The 21,041-nt window shown below is 50.2% G+C and overlaps 1 protein-coding gene and 1 long non-coding RNA gene across 5 annotated transcripts in view; one reads left to right on the top strand and one right to left on the bottom strand.

Moving 5' to 3' along the window:
• Positions 1 to 21,041, bottom strand: part of DET1 (DET1 partner of COP1 E3 ubiquitin ligase) — a 59,134-nt gene that overhangs the window by 7,242 nt on the left and 30,851 nt on the right. For 2 of the 4 annotated variants that reach the window (XM_032620741.1, XM_032620748.1), the window contains exon 6: positions 4,987 to 5,087. In XM_032620741.1, the coding sequence (XP_032476632.1) occupies positions 5,021 to 5,087 (67 nt within the window). In that variant the 3' untranslated portion in view covers positions 4,987 to 5,020. Of the gene's footprint in view, positions 1 to 93; positions 3,053 to 4,986; positions 5,088 to 21,041 lie in introns of those variants that run through there. The other 2 variants (XM_032620731.1, XM_032620722.1) reach the window with 2 other exon arrangements.
• Positions 3,915 to 11,400, top strand: LOC116748038. The gene is made up of 3 exons (XR_004348160.1): positions 3,915 to 4,892; positions 6,952 to 7,037; positions 7,274 to 11,400. It is a non-coding gene; the product is annotated as an uncharacterized LOC116748038 (long non-coding RNA).

The following is a 21,041-nucleotide window of genomic DNA, read 5'->3' as shown; positions in this document are numbered from 1 at the left end:
CTCCACTTCCTCCTGAAAACGAGATTGTGAATTGAGGTGAGACCCTCAATGGAAGGATTAAGATGTAAATGTGGGCCGCTAAGTACCAGGCACCTTCCTCTTTGGTTTCACATATTTCCTTTTTAGCCCCTTAACTAAGGGTTCCAGAGCTCATTAGGAACTTTTCTTACTAACTTGTAATTTGGCCCCAAATTGAGAGCTTTGTGCCTCCTACCTCTGGAGTATTCTGATAGCAGGTTTCACTGTTAGCAGGCGTGTCTAAAGTTAGTTAGCCCTAACAGTACGGGAGAGTGGTCCTGGAACCATCAGAGATTCCCCACAGTCAAGGCTGCGTTACACACTCCGTGGGCATCAGCATGATGCCGAGACTGCATGACCCTAAAGGAGGGAGGGTAGAGTGGTATAAAACAGGGTTCTCTAGAAATTAGGGGAGGTGGAGGGATGGGCGAGAGCAGAGCCCAAATTGAGACGTGCAGGAAAGCGAGTCCGGGTGGTGCTGACACAGCGGGCTCAGCCAGGCTCCCAGGCAGCACTGACTGCTCAGTCGGGACTCTGGGGTCCCTGGATGCCACACACAAGCCAAAGGTGGGGCCTCTGGGGACCCAGCAGGAGAGATCCCCCGTCTTCCTTGGACAGAGGACCAAGGATGAGAGCATTACCAGATGAAAAGATGCATGTCTGTCGGAGGGGAGTCTGCAGGAAGGGCCTGCCGACCACCGAGGGGCTCCACGCCTGCACAGCCAGCCGAGCATTGCGATTTGCCTGAACCCCGTGTAGTAAATGCACAAATGCCCTCTTATGTAGGGAAGCTGCTGCGTTACACAGGTTAGAGAAGGGGAAGGGACCAAGACCCGAATGTGAATTTAGAAGGAAAATGTCTCTCTACTGCCTTCTCTTCCATCCTTAGCAGGACCTATGAAGGTTAACTTGTGACCAATGACTAAAGGAACCCAACTGGAGGCTTCTTGTGTCGAAACCACCGATGGAAGGAGTTACACTTTAAAACTATATATAAACACGTTGCATAAAAAACATGGGGCTCGTGAGAAACCGCTCTGTGATGTGATATGGTTTGGCCTTTATTCGGGTGGACAGAGGGCCTGGAGCAATTAGTTTAACAGAGCAAGAAACAGGCGGTTCAAAAGAGAAGCTTAAAGAAAGTCCTTTAGAGAGGCATGGGCAGGGTCGGGATAAAAAGGCTGCAGCACTCAAGGACTAGCAGGAGCCGGGGAGGGACAAGCCCCCAGAACCTGGCGGCGTTCTAGTCACAGGGATGCGGCCTCTGCCAAAGCCGTGGCCCGCAGAGGGAGAGGACAGAAACACGCTGATGGCTCCAGCCTCTGGCTACCTGACGTGCCCAGTGGCTGAGCCCAACAAGAACCAGAGCAGGGGAGCAGGGTGGTGCCATCCCTGGAGGGCCAGCCTCGCAGGCAGCAGAATGGATCTGGAGGGGCACGTGGAGAAGAGGAAGCACAGGCGGTCTCCATCATTCCAGAAGTGAAATCTTCCATACGCTGTCGTTTTAGAAAGTGTTATTTTATTCCCAAGAGAGCATCGAAAAGGAAGGTACTGCCTGAGAGGGCCTACAAGTGGACAGGACACAGGGGACCCTAAAGGATCAATGGTCTTAGGGCCAGAAATGGAAGCCTGGCACCACCGCCGGGAGCCAGGTGGGGGGAGCACCGTCGACAGGGCGCCCAGGGGGAACGCACACAGCTTTGCTGCTGGGAGCCTCAGTGCCCTGCTGCGTCCAGGCTCTAAGAGGCCAGTGAACTTGTGCTCTCTTAGATTCTATCACCTCTTAATCGTGGGGTCTTGGCCTCAGAGACTGGCCCCTCCTCAGGGCAGGACCTTCACTGACCACTTAAGGCAGTTATCGTTCATCTAAATGCCAGGCTGCCCTTTCCCCTGCTGCCACAAGCCCTTCTCTGAAGCCAGCCTCTCGGTCCCGAGACACAGGTGACCGTGTGCTTGCACTTCCCCCTGGCAGAGAAGATGCAGAGCCTGGCACTGGGTCCTGAGTATTTGCACAAGCAGAGTGTTGGCATCAACTTGTGTGACAACACACTTCCTTGTTTCCTGGCAGCAGGGCCTTGTGTTATTGCTATGAGTACATCAAAGCACAAAGCTGGTGGCCCAGGACTAGCTGCATAAGGAAAGCCTCTCCTCCCCTCTCCCCTCTCTTCTCTCGTCTGCAGGCAAAAAGGCAAATATAATTTTTCTCCTTTCAGCATAGATGCAATGTTTTCCCTTCTTTTGGCCAAGGTCATCACCCGACACCAAGCTATACCTTCACCACCAAAATAAACCTGTTTAACAGTAGAGTACCTGGATGCTGGCAGAATATAACTCAGCAGTTTAGGAGAAACCATTTTGCAATCGCCTCTGCCTGCAACCTGACTCTCATATGTCCATTTTTTTTAATGCATATTAAATTAAAAGGCATTTAATGCATATATGCCTTCCCCCGGACTCCTTTATTCTTTCTTTCTAGTCATTTTTTCCTACCCTGGATAGATACATTGCTTTTTAAATCTGAGTATTATCAGCCCACAGTGATGGAGTGGTCACTACCAAAGCAGAAAAGTCTATTCAACCAAAGTGAACAAACATGGGCTATTGCACAAACACAGGCTGAGCACAGGGAGAACAGATATGGCACTGTCATCCCTGTCTTGGAGTTCACAGACCAAGAAAGTGGGACAGGCACATGGCTGAATTAGTCAGAAGGAAGTTCCATACGAGGCATGAATGTTATTGGTGTTTGAGTGAAAGGACGATCCCCTCAGTTCATCCCAGCAGGATCACCAGGTATCTTTAGGATTGGAAACTGGCAAAGCAGCATTGCCCCAGGTTACCGGATATGGCTTAGTTGGTGTGGTGGGTCATGATAGGAAGACGAATGGGGGTAAAATCTTACCAAAGGATTGGGAGAAAAGGAAGGAGGCAAAAAACATGTGGCCACACAAGATGTGATGGAGAAAGGGAGGTGGGCGTGTAGAAGGCTGCAGTCAAGCTCATTTGCAGGCGATGAAGGTAGGTGTGTAGGCATCTAAAATAGAGTAGAAAGAGTCACTGAGGTTTAAGTCAAGAAACTATGAGATGTGGACAAAGAAAGCTGTCAATCTTGATGCTGAAATCCCAAAGTGGACATCAGGGCAGGGGACAGAAAAGTCTGGGAGAATCAAAGTCCCCAAACAACACAGAGCGGCCAGAGTACAGGAAGCAGTATATGGGTTTAGGAAGAGGGGAGTAACAGCACGAACTTCAGAAGAGAAGGACTGTTGGGAGGAGGTAGCAGAACGATGTCCCAGAAGGGAGATGAGGCACTGGCCACATGCTGACCCGCATCCCTGGGCACTGGGGTGAGATGTGCAGAGTTGGGGAGGAATGGGGAGGAGTGTGGTGATGAGAGACTGTCTCTTCTCAGTGGAATCAAGCTCTGGGGACCACATAAGAAGGAGCGGGGTGATGAGAGTCCTGGAGAAGAATGCAGGCTGTGGGCTGGGTTGGGGGTGTCCGGCGTGGTGACTTTGCAGATGCTGAGAGGATGTGGAGAGAGATGAGGCCGGGGAGGGCCTGGAGGGGGCAAGGACAGGGACCTGCCATGGCTGTGGTCTGGACTGGAACCTGTGTCCAGTGTCCGCTCTGCTTCTAAGCCGCTTTCATAAAGAATACAGATGGCCAGAAGCCATGAAAAGATGACCCTTCTTATAAGTAATCAAGGAAATGGGAATTAAAATGCATGACCATGGGCTTCCCTGGTGGCGCAGTGGTTGGGAGTCGCCTGCCGATGCAGGGGACACGGGTTCGTGCCCTGGTCCGGGAAGATCCCACGTGCCGCGGAGTGGCTGGGCCCGTGAGCCATGGCCGCTGAGCCTGTGCGTCCGGAGTCTGTGCTCCGCAACGGGAGAGGCCGCAACAGTGAGAGGCCCGTGTACCGCAAAAAAAAAAAAAAAGCTTGACCATCACTCCCTAAATGATGCTAATCCAAGCCACAGTGGGGATGAGCTCTCCCAGGAAAAAAGCAGAGAATGAGGAAAATAAGACGACCCAGTGTTAAATGCTGCAAGGAGGGCAAGGCTGCAAAAAGGCAGGGATGCAGCAATCAGAGAGACAGCAGGTGTGGCGTCTCAGAAGCCAAAGGGCCAAGCACTTCAGAAGAAGGGAACAGTTGGGGTGCACGGTGTGGCTGAGAGGTCAGCTGGCAGGTCAAGCAAGGTGAGGACTGGGCAATGGCCATGGATTTGGCAATGTGGAGGTCCCCGTTCACCGAAGGGAAGGAGGGTGGAAGAGAGTCAGGATGCCTACTCTTCCGTAGAGGCTGTGTCATGGCAACAGGGGTGGATGAGGAGATGGGCTGTCTCCCTTGAGACATGGCAGCTGTGAGTCGGGGTGTGGAGGACCCTGGACCTAAAGGAGGCGGGAGGGAAGAGGCCTCAGCAAGGCAGCTGGAGGCCAGGCCTCAGGGGGAGACAGCCAGAGTGGGGCTCCAGTGACAGGCGGGAACAGCAGCGTCCAACTCCAGCAACGTGGCATTGACAACGGAAACAGAACGTCCTTGCAGTTGGTACACGGGGAACCTTTTTTTCCCAATATTCCATAAATTGTTCTGAAAGAAAAGTGCTCTCAAATGTAAATAGCTAGAGCCTCTTCAGAGGGAGATCTGGCAATATCGTTCACCACTTGCGATGTACAGACCTTCACAGTTCCCTTCTAGGAATTTCCCACATGGAGCAGCGCTGTCCCTGCTCATGGATGTGCCCTGGAGCTGCATGGTCAGCACAGCAGCCACCAGCCCCGCGGGAGTCTCCAGCACTTGAGATGTGGCGAGCAGGACCATGACTGAGGAATTGGCAGTTCGGTTTTATCTAGTTCAAATTCACTGAAATGTAAGTACAGCATGTGGCTGGTGGCTACTGTATCGGACAGCGCAGCGGAGATAGGCTCTCATGGGGGTGGGAGTAGGCAGAGGTATATACTCACTGAGGCACGGCGAGTAACGGAAGAAGATTGGAACCTAAATGTCCATCAACAGGGCGCTAGCCAAGGAAATTACAGCCCATCCGGATAATGGAATGTTAGCCCTGAAACAAGCCAAGATATATTGCTAAGTGAAAAACGGGGGTTGGGGGCGGGACAGGCAAGACAGTGCAGAGTAGTCATGAACTGCTGTAGAAAAGGACAGGATATGTGTACATAAATGTGGATGCACTGACTATCTGGAAAGACATACCCCAAATGGGAGCATTCCCTCCAGGGAGAGAAACTCAGTGACTGGGTAACAGGCAGAAAGAAGATTTTTTACCTTTTCCACCTTCAGAAGAGGGTGCCATGTACAGCTGACCCTTGAACAACGCCAGGGTTAGGGGCGCCCACCCTGCATGCAGTGCAAATCCATGTATAACTTCACAGTGACCCTCCGTATCCATGGTTCCGCATCCACGGATTCAACCTTGGGTGTCGTAGTACTGAACGGATTTAGTGGAAAAAATCCACATAGAAGTGGACCCTCGCAAATCAAGCCTGTGTTGTTCAAGGGTCAGTTGTCCATGCTGTTGCTTATTCAGGTTAATTAATGAATCAATTAAAATAAAAATAGAAATAAAAAACTGGTTTATAAGAAATGCGTAGAAGCTGCAGAGTCAGGCACTATGTAAATTATCTCAAGTGGGCAGATCACATTTTTTCAATAGACATTTTGACACACACAGATCTGTAACACCCCCCAACGCTGCAGCTGGCCCAGTATTTGGGGGAGGACTTCTGACTTGGCTCTGAAATTTGTTCTGGTAATCAATCTGGCTTCTCCCCTCTGCCCGCCCAGGTTCAAATTAAATTGTACACATGCTCTGCGATTCAGCCTAACAAGTCTGGCCAGAAAAGTTGGCCTCAGTGTCATTGTTGCTTGGCTGGAAGGAAGGGGCAGACAGAGCACAGCGCCCCATTTCCATAGTGCCCTGTGGCAGCTTAACCACCTTGGATTTGCATAATCCCCTTGAACGGAAAGGAAATGTCAATTGAGGGGCAGTGTGGTGTCACAGGAGGCCCTTGCTGGCAGGACACCTGTTGTCTCAACCCAGCTTGAGCACAGACTCAGCAGCCTGTCAGCCACACTCCCGTTCCCCAGATGGACCTCAGTTTCCCCCTCAGGACCAAGAGGCGGTTGAGTGGGCTGTAGCTCTGGCACCCAGGAACCCACAGCTCCTTTGTGGCTGGGAGGACAGCGCGGGTTCGGATGCACTAGCCCACACTGGGGGAGACCCTCAGGGCTGCGGCACAGGCCTGACTGGATGCCGCGGAAATGCCCTTCATTCTTCTCCCTGTGTGCTCTCCCCAGGGCTCCATTCCCCCTGCCTGCTTGCAGTGGGGAGGGCCGGGGCTTTGGAGACACCCAGCCCAGGTTGGGACCCCGGCTCGGCGTCAGTCTGACGCTCAGCTACTCCACCTCCACGGGACTGTTAGGAGCATTCGCCCAGACAGTAGTGTACCCGCTTGTACACAGCTGATGCTCATGAAGGACGCCTCTGCGCTCTCCCCACACTGCTCCCTCGGGCTCCAGTCTGTGGGGTTCTGGCTGAGAACGGTGGTGGATGCAGATGCAAGCCCATTTTGCTGCCATTATTATTATTACTATTCCCAAAGCTTTCTTTCCTGTGATTTTAATCAGAGAAGGTTCTGATGGAGCCAACCACCCATCCTCCTACTCCCTTAAACCCACTCAATTGTAGATTAAGCCAGATTGTTACAAATTTGCAGCCAAAAATTAAATTAAATTTAAAAGCCAAATGATTCCAGAATCTATCCTTCAAGAGCCTTTCTTCCATCCCTCCTTCCTCGAAAATCTATCCATACTCAGATAAAATATGTCTAGAACCTGGTAGCTGCCCTCAGCAGCTTCGAGGCTGGTGGGGGAGACAAATTCAGAAAAAATCCATTGTAATCCCGCAGGTGCTACCACAGAACAGGGGTGTGTGTGATGAGAAGAGGTATCAAGGAACACTTCCTGGAAGAGGTGACCTGAGCTCAAAATAAGAGTAAGCATTAGGAGGCAAATGCGGGGGATGAGGGGTGAGGGGGGTAGTTTCCAGCAGAGAGGATGCACGCATGGACAAAGGGCAGGGGGCAAAAATGACAGTCTGTGCCGTAAACTACCAGCAGTTTAGAACATAATGTGAGGGAGGAAGGGAGGCTGTAGCAGGCTGAATAACAGCCCCCAGAGATAACAGATCCTAACCCTGGAATCTGTATGTGTCACTTTATTTGGAAACAGGGTCTTTGCAGATGTGATCAAGTTAAGGATATAAAAATGGGGAGATTATCCTGGATTACCTGGGTGGACCCTAAATGAGATCACATGTACCCTTAAGAAATGGAGGCAGCAGGAGATGTAACTGCACAGAGGAGGAGAAGGCCATGTGACCACGTCGGCAGAGACGAGTGATGCAGCCACAAGCCAAAGACCTACCGGAGCCACCAGAAGCTGGTAGAGGCAAGGAACAGGTTCTCCCCTGGAGATGAGATGAGAGATGAGAGTCTGACAGAGAACAGACAGTCAGGACTGCTGCGCAGGGCCCATTCAAGAGCGGTTTATGAGACAAAATTGCTCTCTGGGTTAAAGGGGGCCGAGAAACCCCAGAGCTGCCACAGGGCGTGTCTAACAAAAGGGACTGGTAGGGCTGCGGCAGTTCCCACTTCACACGGACACCCTGGGCCGGTGGCCCTGCCTCTGAGGGACCGACAGGGGTCCCTTCCTGGGCCTTGCACCCAGGCCTCTGAAGGGAGGGATGAGCCTCAGCCATCGTTAGGACCCCTCTCTAGCCCCTCAGGTGTGTGAGCGGAGCGCAAGCTGCCTCTGGGAGAGGACAGTTGGGATCCTGACGACACATCCCTAGGAGCCGGCATAGCACAGGTTTTTGTCCTGTTGGGACCAAGATAATTGGGGCATTAATGGAAATGCATTTCTTACCTATTTTTTGTCTGATTGAAAAGTACTTTGCAGTCATTTAGGGCCCTCACACCCCTATAATCAGAGCACATGTCGCTCAGACAAGGCAGAAAACTGGGTCACCACACAGGCTCCAGAGCCTCTTGGATGCAATAAGCAAAGAGTGCAGGCCCACCCCCTTCCTGTGCCCCACCAAGGACATCGCCAGCTCTGTGCAGCCCCTCAGTGATGGCCAAATTCAGCAAACAGGCTGAATTTGGACTATCAGGGTACAACTTTATTTTTCTCCCATCTCTGCCTCGCATCAACTATGTCAGAGCTCCTTTTCTGTACCCCTGAACTGCCATCTCAGGAAGAGTCCATGGCCTTCTTTTAGTTTGAAGAATAAGTCTCATTTTGATAGTTCAACTCCCTTCCAGGGATCTAAAAGTCCAGTCAAATCTATTAGAAAACTCTGATCTCGGACCTTTCGCAGCTTCTCCCCTCGCCCCTCTGTAGACCCCGTCTTCACTCCTCCAGGAACGGGATGAGGGAGGATGGAATGAGGGGGGAAGTGCAAAGTCGTCCTGCTCTCTGTGGGGCTCTCTTGGCCAACACCGGCCGTCACACCTTCGTCTTGACAGGCTGGCTCTCGTGTGGGCCCGTGGTGGGATCTCTGGAACCAGTCCCCACCCCACCACCCACGCAGAGACCTCTGCCCCGGGCCTTCTGTGGTGGACATGGAGATGGCTGCCCAGACACCCCCCCCAAAGGAAGGGCCTGTTGCCCAGCTGCTGTCAGCCCCAGGGACAGTCACAGAGAGCTGTCATCCTTCCAACGGCAGGTCCACCGATGGCTGATGGCGGCCCGGGCATAGGGCCTGGCCAGCTCTGACAGGCACCTTTGGGTCTGTTTAGGCCTGCAGCACAGCTCGGCTTCCCTCTGCCCACCCTGCCTCCTCCCCTCCCTTTCATAGTGCTGCTCCTGGGCCACTCCCTAATAAACAACCCCACACAAGTGTCTCAAGTCTGCTCCCCGGAGAACCCGCACGTGACCCCTTTAGCAAGAAGCACATGCACTCGGACTGACGCCTCCCCACCCATCTCAGCTCCTGGCCCTGTGGCCCACCCCACCCAGGGTGCTGCTGCGGGGAGCCCTGAGCCCCGTTAGGTGAGTGGGGTACCGGCAATGCTGGCTCAAGGCCAGCTCCCTGCACAGTCCCCCCTGAGCCACAGGGACCTTGGGGACGCCCCACTTATCCCTGCCCCACCTAACGCCAGCAGCATGGCCTACCCAGCTGCTGACCCATCTCCCTTTGCCCCACTCTGCCAGCCTCCCCGCTCCAGGCTTCTCCCGGCTGGAAGCAGGCACCACCCTCCGTCTTCATGTATATGCCCTCCCCACTACCTGTAAGATACCATCCATGTTTTGCTCCCAAGAACTCTCTTGAACCCTGCCTTAGAGGTGGCATGGAGCAGGTTCTGGTTTTCTGCAACTCAGTACGCTCCCAGCCAGGGCATGAGACACCACCCTCCCCTTCTGGTAGGGGCCCCAAACTCTGCAAGCTCTTCCCCCATCACTTGACTTCAAAGCAGGGCCAAAGCAGTCCTGCGAATTAGCTGTGCTTGCACTAGATTTGGGAGGAAGAAGAGAGGCAGAGACCATGGCCTCCCCGCTGCTTTGGCTGGGGAGATGTTGGGTTTTTCGTCAGTGTGGAGAGGTGGTGGCGGCAGTGGCCGCGGCGGCGTCCCCATCTCTGGGTCAAAGAGAGGCAGTGGTCTGGGGTCGCCCACGGCCTCAATCACTCCTGAAGCCCTGCCTTCCTGATGGGGCAGAGGCAGCAGCTCTCTAGAGGGTCTGCAGGGGTGTTCTGGGCCCTTCCAACAGTGTTGTAAACACTGAATTTCCAGTAACAAATCCTCTTCTACCTAAAACAGCCAAAGTGGTTTCTGTTTCCTGCAACTGTGAACCTGACTGGCACCGGACACCTTTTCAAATTCCGAATCTCTTCCCTCGCCTGGATGGGGTGGCGATTGTTGGATTCGTCTTGCCATCTTTTAAGTCCCGCATGGATATGACTAGCCCTTCTCTTTATCAGCCCTTCTCATCCTCAACTGAGCACGTGAAATCCTTGGGGATCCTTGTTAAAATACAGGTTCTGATTCGGTGGGTCTTGGGTGAGGCCTGAGAGTCTGCATTTCTGACAAGTTCCAGGTAATGCCCTTGCAGTATTCCCACCCCAGACGTGCTGAAGAGCACAGCTTTAGTTTGTGAGGGTACTGAGCATCTGTGCTCCTCAGCTGGGCCATTAGTGGAAGTTCCAGGGCAGCAGGAAGAAGCCCCTTTACCGTAAATCCTGCATAAGCAGGGCCTGGGCCAGGTGCGTGGGAGGTGCAAAGATGAGTCAGACACACTCGGGGCCTCCAGGATCAGTGAGCCATCTCCTACTGGGCACAGAGCCCGGTGGGCCGTGGGGACACAGCCTCCCGCCTTCTCCATGCCTGGTGACTAAAGGATTTGTCCCGCTCCCCGGGCACAAGCCAGCAGTGCTTCCTGCTTGGATAAGGGTTTCTGCTCCTCAACAGACGAGCACTTTAGGAGCACAGTGGGGCAAGGCGCTCATCCCAGAAGTGGACTAAGGAAGGAAGGCGCAGGGGGCTGCAGCTGCCGAGCTGGGCCTCTGCCCCAGTGACAGGGTGAGGGCATCATGGGTGGGCGAGGAGCAGTGGAACCACTGCTGGAAGGCCAGGCTGGGTGGCATGCTCTGTAAACAGCCCTCCTGAGCCATGCGAGGGTCATCATGGGCAGAGTGGGGGCAGGGTCGGGCTTGGAATGCTGAGGGAAAGGACTGACAAGGGGCTGAAGCCAGACTGGGAAGGCCCTGCAAGGGAATTTGGGGTGCCCCTAAGGATCCTGAGCAGGGCTCTAATCAGAGGCATGACAGCATCGGGAGGAGATGGAGGTGGTGGCCCGAGGAGCAGAGACACAGGATAAAAGGGTTCCAAGGGCTTCCCTGGTGGCAAAGTGGTTGAGAGTCCGCCTGCCGATGCAGGGGACACGGGTTTGTGCCCTGGTCTGGGAAGATCCCACATGCCGCGGAGCGGCTGGGCCCGTGGGCCGTGGCCGCTGAGCCTGCGCGTCCAGAGCCTGTGCTCCGCAAAGGGAGAGGCCGCAACAGTGAGAGGTCCGCGTACCGCAAAATAAAAAAAAAAAAAAAAAGGGTTCCAAGTTCACATGTCCTCCCACCAGCCCCGGATTATAGGAGCCCAGCTCCGGGGGCCTTATTAGCTATCTTTTATAAACAGACCCATTCACTCAGCTGGCTTTCATGTTTCTTCAAAAGCAGAACACTAAATGGAACACCAGAAAAGAACATGTTGTCCATTTAGATCACACCAAAAGCATGTGCTTTTGAGGGGCAAATGGAAAATAGCCAGTAGAGCACTCAATAAATATGTGTTGAATGTGTCAAATGCATGAATGAATGTATAAGCCTAGAGCAAGCTGCCTTGGGCGGGGGCGGGGGGGGGGGGGTTCCAGGGGAGTCCAGGTCTGCCCTGATCACAGGCAGTGCGGCACTGGGCAGCCTGTTCCTTGGGACCATCCCTCTGCTCCAGCACACCCGGTCCAGATTCACTGAAGTGCTGACTGATCACTAGAAGTTTACAGATCTCTTTACTGACATGACATCTTGATTTAGTATGGCCAAAATAAAACTCTTGATTCTTATCCCCTCCCCAGAAACCCTTTCCCTCTCCCAGTCTAACGTAAGGTAGCTAATGAAACCACTTACCCAGTTCCAAAAAACTTTGGATGCATCCTGGATTCCTTTGTCTTATCTCTACGGGGAACTCATTAGCTGGTCCAGCTGGCCCTACCTCCAAAATATGTCCCCGTCTGACCACCTCTCACCATGTCTACTGCTACACATGTCTACTGTCTTGTCTGGCTTGTTGCCTTGGCCTCCTAAGTGACCTCCCTGTTTCCTACCACCCCTTCCACTGAGCACAGCCCATTTTCCACATAGCAGCCAGAGGGATCTTTTTAAAATATAAACCAGATAATGTCACTTGTTTATCAGTTTCCTAGTTTATGTTCTGTCTACTAGAATGGAACTCCATGAAGGCAGGGACTTGTGGATTTGCAGTGCCCAGGGCCTAAGAAAGTGCTCAGTAAACACCTGTAAATCTCACCGAATGAAGGAGCCTAAGCCAGTGGCTGGAGTGAGGACCTCATCTCCAATATCAGTCACCCAGGCTGCCCTGACTGGCCCATACTGCAGGGAAGCCGATACCCAGCTGCAAACTCAGCCATGTTCCAGATAATGCCATGAGAATGTTGACGAGCATTAGAAAATGTAATTTTTTAAAAATGGTTTTCTAGAACATTCCTGGAGAAATGGTCAAAACGATAAGGAGAAGACTCTGGATTACCAACAAGACGAACAACTAAAATGATATATAGGAGTGGATTCTGGAGTGTTATCTAGAATTCAAAACATTAGCCAGTGTCTGATTCTGAAAGGACACCATACTGATGTCCCCAGAATGTGACAAAAGAATTTAGAAATGAAAACAGTGGGGATGTTTTTCTTCTTCTTTTTTTAAATAGGTACTTAATAGGGCTTCCCTGGTGGTGCAGTGGTTGGGAGTCCGCCTGCCGGGGTGGGGGATGCGGAGCGGCTGGGCCCGTGAGCCATGGCCGCTGGGTCTGCACGTCCGGAGCCTGTGCTCCGCAACGGGAGAGGCCACAACAGTGAGAGGCCCGCGTACCGCAAAAAAAAAAAAAATAGGTACTTAATAAATATTTATTGAATGAATCAACTGCCTATGTAAATGAAAAAGAAAATATTCCCAAAATATCATTCTAAGTTTTAAAGTATAAGACAGATTAGAATGGTTCCAGAAGCAATATTCTGGAAAGGGGTCACTAAGGAATCACAGCATTCCATACACTCCTCCAGTGGCTTACCCATGTAGTCCTCTGGCCCCAAGCTACTCAAATATATATTTCATTGTCCTATTACTTTCAATGTATTTTTGAGAGCTGCTTCAAATCCTTTGTGAAATGAGGCAAGAAACAAGACAGAAGGGCAGACAAAACCAATGAAACCAGCAGGCCCAAATCAAAGCAGATACAGAGGACTTGGACAAGAGGCGGACTGAGTAGGACAGGAGAGATACCACTCACCAGTTACAGACAGACACTGGGCCCATCATCTTAGTTTTACATCTCACTTTCTAGAAGGGAGGAGGTTCTCTGAACCTTTGGAAAAGTTCCCTGGCCATCAAGAGGTGGAAGATTCCACGGCCTTAGGGATGGCCCTGTCACCTCCTGCTGCCATGGGGACAGAGATTAGCAAGCACTAAGCTCCCCGGGCTCGGAGGTGCTGGAAGGGGCAGCCGAAAGGGCCCACTGTGCATCTCCACCCGGTGGTCACTGAGGTTGCTGGGCACACCTAATCCAGCTGTCACCACGCACTTGCCCTCCTCTGCAAACAACAGCTGGTCGGGGCTGGGCTCCACGGCTGCCCATCTGCCACCCGCCCTCCCTGGCCAGAGATGCTCAGGTGTCCTCAAGACGGCCCTTATCCCTCACAGCACCACCCCTCCCGTCCCCCTGGCTTGGTTCTGTGGCTCGGATGGGGATTTTCCACCCTTCCCACGAGGCCGGACTGCCAGCAGTGAGTCCCAGATATGCCATCTGCCCTCAACTATCCCACGCCCTTCCCCAGGGCCCCTTACCACATGCGGAGGGTGCAGGGGGCTGAGCTGCAGACTCTGAAGTCCATTTGAATTCTGGCTCCAGCTTTGCGACCTTTGGCAAGTTACTTAGTCTCTCTGTGCCTGAATCCTTATCTATAAGATGAGGACAAAGCATTTCAGAGAGCTGAGCTGAGTCAGTAAGTCAACATAGATAAAGAATTTTACACAGTGCCTGACTCAGGTGCCCGAGAAACGTTAGCTCTTTATTTTATTTTTTTTATATTTATTTACTTATTTGGTTGTGCTGGGTCTTAGTTGTGGCATGCATGTGGGATCTAGTTCCCTGACCAGGGATCGAACCCAGGCCCCTTGCATTGGGAGCTCGGAATCTAAACCACTGCATCACCAGGGAAGTCCCAACTAGCTCTTTTTAGACCCCTGCATTCCCTCGGACCCTCCAGAAGGCACCCCGACAGCAGACCTCTCCTTTAACTCAAACAGAGCCTTCAACTCCATCTGTCTGCACTCGATAAGGAAAGCTAAAGAAGCACCTTTATAACCCTCTTCGGAAAGCATCCTGAAATCTATGAGGACCTTCAGAATCTAGTGGAAAGGCCTGCACGCTAATTCTGGCTCTGTCAGTGACTCCCTTATTCTTGTTCTCTAGTTGGTTGCCTAGTCCATAACCTGGTAATCATGCCGCCTAATCCTCATTACTCCAGCGGCAGAACCCCACTAATTGTATGCTGTTTCCAGATGTGAACTGGATTTAGAAAACACAGTTTTATACTAAAATATCAGTATTTGGGGGCCACTGCCCTAGGAAAGGGTCTTTCCATGTACCCCTCCTGTCCAGCAGAGTAGGAAGTCTGCCATGGGTGGGCCAACTGGCAGAGCCTCAGCTGTGAGGCCCCTGTAGTGGGAGCTGGTCTTTGCTCCCTATTAGAACTCAGAAAATATAGAATCCCACAGACCCAGAAAGAGGTTCCAATGCTGGGGGAAGCAAACAAATGACAATGGCGCTCAATGGTCTGAAAAGCAGAACTGCGGGGGACAGCCCACGAAAGGCAATGTAAGGGTGAATGGAGGCCTCGAACCTGAAACTGTTGGGCGTTTCTGAATTGCATGGCCTCTGACTCGGTGATGCCTCACCGCGGTGATGCTGCAGCGCACGACTGCCTTCCGTCCTGGGATCCCTGCAGCACCGGGTGGCCCGAGCCCAGGCTCTCTGCTCTATTTTCTAGAGAAGGTGTGCAGAGGACATGCTCTTCCCCGGCCTTCCTCCACACCCACCCGAACAGGCGTCCTGCTGTGTTGTGCCTCGCACAAAAGAAAACACATACCTGGTAGGTGTCTGCAGGCTGAGACGAGCTGGCCTTTGCCTGCGCAGTGGGGGAACTGGGAGGGGGTGGCTTCCTATTTTCACTTCCTCCATAAGCAGCAGCTGGAAGGGAAGCCAGAACTGAGGGCTGCCATCCCCCACGGCCTCTCTAGAAACGGAAAAGCTAGTCCTTTCTCACCACAGGTAGAATGATTTGAAAATGCCAGATTAACCCTTCAAACACTCACTTGCGCCCACCCAAACCTGGGGAGAGGGTGTGTGCTCCCTGGGAGAGGGGCTGCCTAGCCTGGCACTTGACGAGCGCTTTCTGCCATGGGTACTGGGCACCAACTACACAGCAAAGGGGGCCCAGATGTGCAGTCTCTAATTTCATCCTCACAGCAACCCTTGCAAGTCAGTATTATCATGCCTTTTTATATGTGAGAAAACGGGCTCAGAGAGGTGATGCTCTAGCGTCATAGACTGAGGAGGTATGGAATGAGAATTCTAGAGACCGAAGTCCCAGCCACTCACTGGACTCCCTCCCGCAGGGAGTGGTCAATGCCTCTGGCTGGGGTCCACTTCTCTTCCATTTCCCCTCCTCTCCCCTCTTCTCACCAGGCTAACCCCTCTCATCCTTCAGAATTCAGCTTAGGCCACAGCTCTGCCAGAAGCCTTCCTGGACCCCACCAGCCTAGGTCAGGTGCCCAGGTGTCTGCTCCCCTGGCTCCTATGCACCCATCTCTCACCTGTTCTCAGTGAATCCTCACCTGCTCTCAGAGCTTCTTTCTCTGCCTCCCCATCTGGTCTGTCAACTCAGGTCTGCAAAGACCATGGCTTACTGTCCTTTCAGCCCGGTGCCTAGCTCAGGCTGCGATGCTCAGAAGCTCAAGAAATGTTTGTGAAAAGAATTAATGAGTAAATACAAGAGGACCCCTGCAGAAGCAGCCTCCCTCACACTGCTGAGGATACAGAAGGGTGCAGGGGTCACACAGCAAACAGGCCAATGGATCGGTGAGGTGGGTTATGCAAGCCGGAGGCACACACGCCCAGTCTAAGACGGCCCCAACCGTGGGACCGCGGGCCTCCTGACAGCAATGTGAAAATGCAGGATATTTTATACACCTTCAAATCTGTAAAAACACCACATACACCTAAAAGGCATGTCACTGAGCAGCATCTCATCTCAAAGCGTCCAGTTTGCAGCCTCTGCAGAAGCATTTGGGAAGAACTGGGGCCCAGAGTCTGGTTCCTGAGCAGCCGTCTCTCACACCCCTTAAGGAGTGGCAAGTTCAGATTCGGGGCTGTGGCTGCTGCTGACATCTCTGTCCCCACTCCCCTTTCCAAAGCCCCTGGAAACCCAGAGCAGTTGGAGCCACCAGGAATGAGGCTTTCCTTTTCCCCTTGCCTGGGACAGGGTGCCCCCAGGGCCTCCAACACCCACAAAGTCCTTCCTGAAAGGTAGGCTCCGCCTACTGTGGGGCAAGATCTCTCTCTTCCCCTGAAGTCTCCCAGCTGCACTTCACAATCCCAGCAGACTTTTTTGGACCATGTTGCTCTGTCTGTATTATAGCTGGTGACATTCTTTCTGCTCTCATCATGAACTTGAAGGAGTGGGGTGGAGTAGGCAGGTAAGGAGCTTTAGCACCATATCTGGCTTTGCAGGAATAACAGGTTCAGATCACTCACTTCCCCTGGAGAGCCAGCCCTAGACCCAGGGACCACCCCCGCTCACCCCCACCCCAGGCTGTGACAGCAGGTGGGCCGGCCACCCACCTTGTCTGGAGAGAAGCAATCAGATGTGAGTGCTGCATGTTGCTAGGGAGCAACTGGTAACAGCTGGCTGAGAAATAAGTCGTGTCCCTCGGAAAGCATGTTCTTGGCCTCTAATTAAATGCTGCTGCAGCGTCTCTTCCTTCAGGGAGCTATAGAAATGTGCCGAATCAATGCAGGCAGGAGCAGGCTGGGAGCAGCAGGTTCACAAGCCTGTTAAGGCCCCTCCTGTCTGTGTAGACGAAAGGCTCAGGGGACAGGAGTGAAATTGCTAAACCTCCAGGAGGTTGGTAAAGTAAAGAAAATCCTGGCCTCAGACTACTCAGCTCAACTAAGCCCACAGAGTGGCTACCTAATACCACTTCTGCTGTTACAGGTGAATTCATTGGTTAAACACTTTTTTAAAAGCTTATTAAATCCTACTTCTGGGTATATATCCAAAAGAATTGAAAGCAAGATCTCAAAGAGATATTTGCGCACTTACATTCACAGAAGCATGATTCACAGCTCCAGCAATGATGGATGAATGGATAAACAAAATGTATAATACTATATACATATAATGGAATATTATCCAGCCTTTATAAAGGAAGGAAATTCTGACACATGCCACAGCATGGATGAACCTTGAGGACATTGTGCTAAGTGAAATAAGCCAGACACAAAAAAACAAATACTGTATAATTCTACTTATACGAGGTAACTAAAGTAATCAAATTCATAGAGACAGAAGGTAGAATGGTGGTTACCAGGAGCTGGGGTGAGGGGGAAATGGGGAATTATTGTTTAATGGGTATAGAAGTTTCAGTTTTGCAAGTTGAAAAAGTTGTAGAGTTTCAGTTTTGCAAAATGAAAATGTGTAGTGGGCTTCCCTGGTGGTGCAGTGGTTAAGAATCTGCCTGCCAATGCAGGGGACACGGGTTTGAGCCCCGGTCCGGGAAGATTCCACATGCCGCGGAGCAACTAAGCCCGTGCCCCACAACTACTGAGCCTGCACTCTAGAGCCCGCGAGCCACAACTACTGAGCCTGCGTGCCACAACTACTGAAGCCTGCGCGCCTAGAGCCCGTGCTCCACAAGAGAAGCCATCGCAATGAGAAGCCCGCACACCGCAACAAAGATTAGCCCCCGCTCGCCACAACTAGAGAAATCCCATGCACAGCAACAAAGACCCAGTGCAGCCAAAAATAAATAATAAATTTTTTTAAATGTTGTAGAGATAAGCTGTACAACAATGTGAATGTACTTAACACTACTCGACTGTACACTCAGAAATAGCTAAGATGGTAAATTTCATGTCACGTGTTTTTTACCAGTTACAAATTAGGAAAAAACTCTTTTAAAAAATTTTAAATAATACATGTTTACAGTAAAAGGATCACAAAGATAAAGGGGATAAGGTAAAAATTAAATATCCACCTTCCCTCACCCCCAGGCCCACTCTCCACAGAGAACCATCGTTAACAACGTCTTCTGTGGGCCTTCAAAAATGTTTTACGGCTCTAAGAGCATGTATGTATTTATGTCTTTATTGATTTCAATTTCATTTCAGATTTTAGTCGTTTTTCTTTTTTATAAAAAATAGCATGACACTAAACACACTTGTTCAATTAATATGTCTCAGAGAGCTTTCCACATCAATATGTATGGATCTGTTTCATTATTTTTGACAGGTGTATCAGACCCCATTTTAGGGACATTTCATAATTTATTTAGTCTATCTCTACTGATGCACATTTAGTAGTTTCCACTTTTTCATAATAAAAAATCGCAATGAAAAGCCTTAGGCATATACCTTGGTCACATATGCACACGTTTTGGCTTACTAACACAGAATTTAACTGGGCTAAAAGATATGCACATTTATTAAGACACTACTCTTTGTCTTTCAAGAAATCTCAATCAACTTTCTCTCCCACTAACAGTGGGTGAGAGCACCCTACCTTCTTGACAATACTGGGTCATCAAACATTTTTAACCTTTGCTAATCTGATGGGTGAAAAATAAATATTATAAGCATTTTTCATAGTTGTTGACCACGTGTATTTATTTTTCCTGTGAACACCCTGATAATAATATTCTGTGCCCATCTTTTCTTTGGGATTGTTCATCTTTTTATTATATATTTTTTAAATGTTTTAAGCTAAGGAAATTAATCCTTTGATAAATGGATTGTCATTTGCCATTTGATTTTGTTTTGATATTTTTTGCCAAGTTTTCATTTGTATGTATTCAATTTTATGGAGGTTTTTTTTTTCCCCTTCTTAAAAGGGGCTTACTCACTGCAAAATATAAACAGAAATCTAGAAGACAATGGCACCTCAGCAATTACAGGCCCATTTTGTGTCCCTTATCTTTCTCCGACCTTGGCACTTACTGCCTGCCCCTCCCTGAATCTTCTCTTCAGGAGACTCATAGAAATGTTCCTTCTCCAACTTTCTCCATTAAGTCTTTTTTATGAAACTTGCCATCTTTCTAACAAAATGTTTTCCAGTCTTCCAAAAGTCATCTCCCTACTTGATAACCAGGAAAATCCCCTCTCCCTCTAGGATTTTGAGTGGATGTATTCCAGTTATGAATCCCTGTGTCTTCTGCTTAACCTCATCAGATAAGGTTTTTTTTTTAATGTCTCCGCAGTTTGTAATGTGAAAACATATGCATTTTTTCATTTTCTCAATAAAAATGATACAGACTTGTCTTTTCAAAAGGAATCTCCATCAAGATTCTAGCATGCCCACTACAACTTTTACCCTAACTTACACTGTTGAGAACTTTTCAGATAAACTTTATTTTTAAAAAAACATAAATGGAATGACATTTAAAGTTTAAAATATTGACTTGGAAAAACAATCTAGAAGCAATTTATTTTGAGTAACACATTCCTCCATAAGGACATATTTCAAACCTCATAACGCCCAACAAAAGCTGTTGAGGGAAGCCTGAAAATTACCCTTTACTTCTTTGTTCCTCGGTTCAGAATATTTCCATCCTTCCATCCTTTTTTTTTCTTTTCTTTTAGTAGAAATATAGACCCCTCTCTATTCTCTCAACAATTTACTAAGGATAAGAGACAGCCTCTTCTTCTAATCTTGGAAAGTTAAATACTAAGCTTGGAAGAGAAAGGGTAGTTGAAGACCAGGCAATCTCCAGTCTCAGGAAGCCGAACGGGACCAGCCAGGAAACCCGCTTCTGCTATTAGAGTTACCGTGTACTACTTACTGCCAGGCGGCAGTTTCAACAGCTCTCCTGGGGCACTGTAACGCTGCCTGCAGGGGACAGAACTTCATCATCAGAGAGTTAATGAAACAAGGAGAAACAGTGGACTCCCACAAAAAAGCAGTCCACCACTCAGTTTTTCCATCCTAACTCCACACACTCAAAGACTGGTTACCTGGTCACTTTACTGATGGTGGGGTGGGTGAGCCGGGAAGAGGGCAAGACACCTTCTTTCTTTCAAAGAGAAGGAGATCGGTATCCGAAGACATTACCAGACTAGAAACTCAAAGGTTGGGACTATGACTTACACAATCTTATATTCCTAGTTCCTGGCATTTAGTAGGTCCTCCATAAGTGTTTAATAAATGAATGAAATAAGCCAACCAGGGTTTTCCATGAGGCTGCAGTCACCTGTAGGCTTGACTGGGGTTGGAGGATCTGCTTCTAAAAAGTCACACGCACATTTTGAGTGAGGAAGAAGCCTCATTTCCTTGCCAAGTGGGCCTCTCCAGGAGGTTATCTGCATGTCCTCATGATATGGCAGCTGGTTCCCCCAGAGCGAGTGATTCAAGAGGGGCAAGGTAGATGCAAAAGCCAAGCCTTGAAATGTCTTTTGTAACAGAGCCTTGAAAGTGACACACCACCACTTCTGCTGTGTTTACTGCTCACACAGACCAATCCAAATACAATGTTGGGAGGGGACTACACACGAGCATGAATCTAGGAGATAAGATCACTGTGGGCCATCTTGGAGGCTGGTTACCACAATGTATCACTAACAAAAAGAACCCAGATAATTCAACCATGGCAATGCTTTTTATTACTTGCAATTACTATTTTGTACAGTATGAACCATGCCTTTTATTTTCTGATGTTTTGACATCTTGGGGCCTTGCTGACCCTGTAGGGAATGCCCCTCCCAGGGTTAGCTAATTCCTAGGGTTAGCAAACAACCTGCCTGGGAGTGTGCCTTTCATTACACACCAATCCAGAGTCAGTACCTAACCAGCTCCTTTGGCATTATCCAGCTGCCCTAATCACCCAGGGCCTGATATGAGACAACTAGTGACAGCCCTTTGTCCCAGAGCCCACCAAAATTA

This window comes from Phocoena sinus, chromosome 2 (genome assembly GCF_008692025.1).
Source record: "Phocoena sinus isolate mPhoSin1 chromosome 2, mPhoSin1.pri, whole genome shotgun sequence".
NCBI classification, from domain to species: Eukaryota; Metazoa; Chordata; class Mammalia; order Artiodactyla; family Phocoenidae; genus Phocoena; species Phocoena sinus.
The sequence above is the reverse complement of the archived record's forward strand: the minus strand, read 5'-3'. Positions and strand labels throughout refer to the sequence as shown.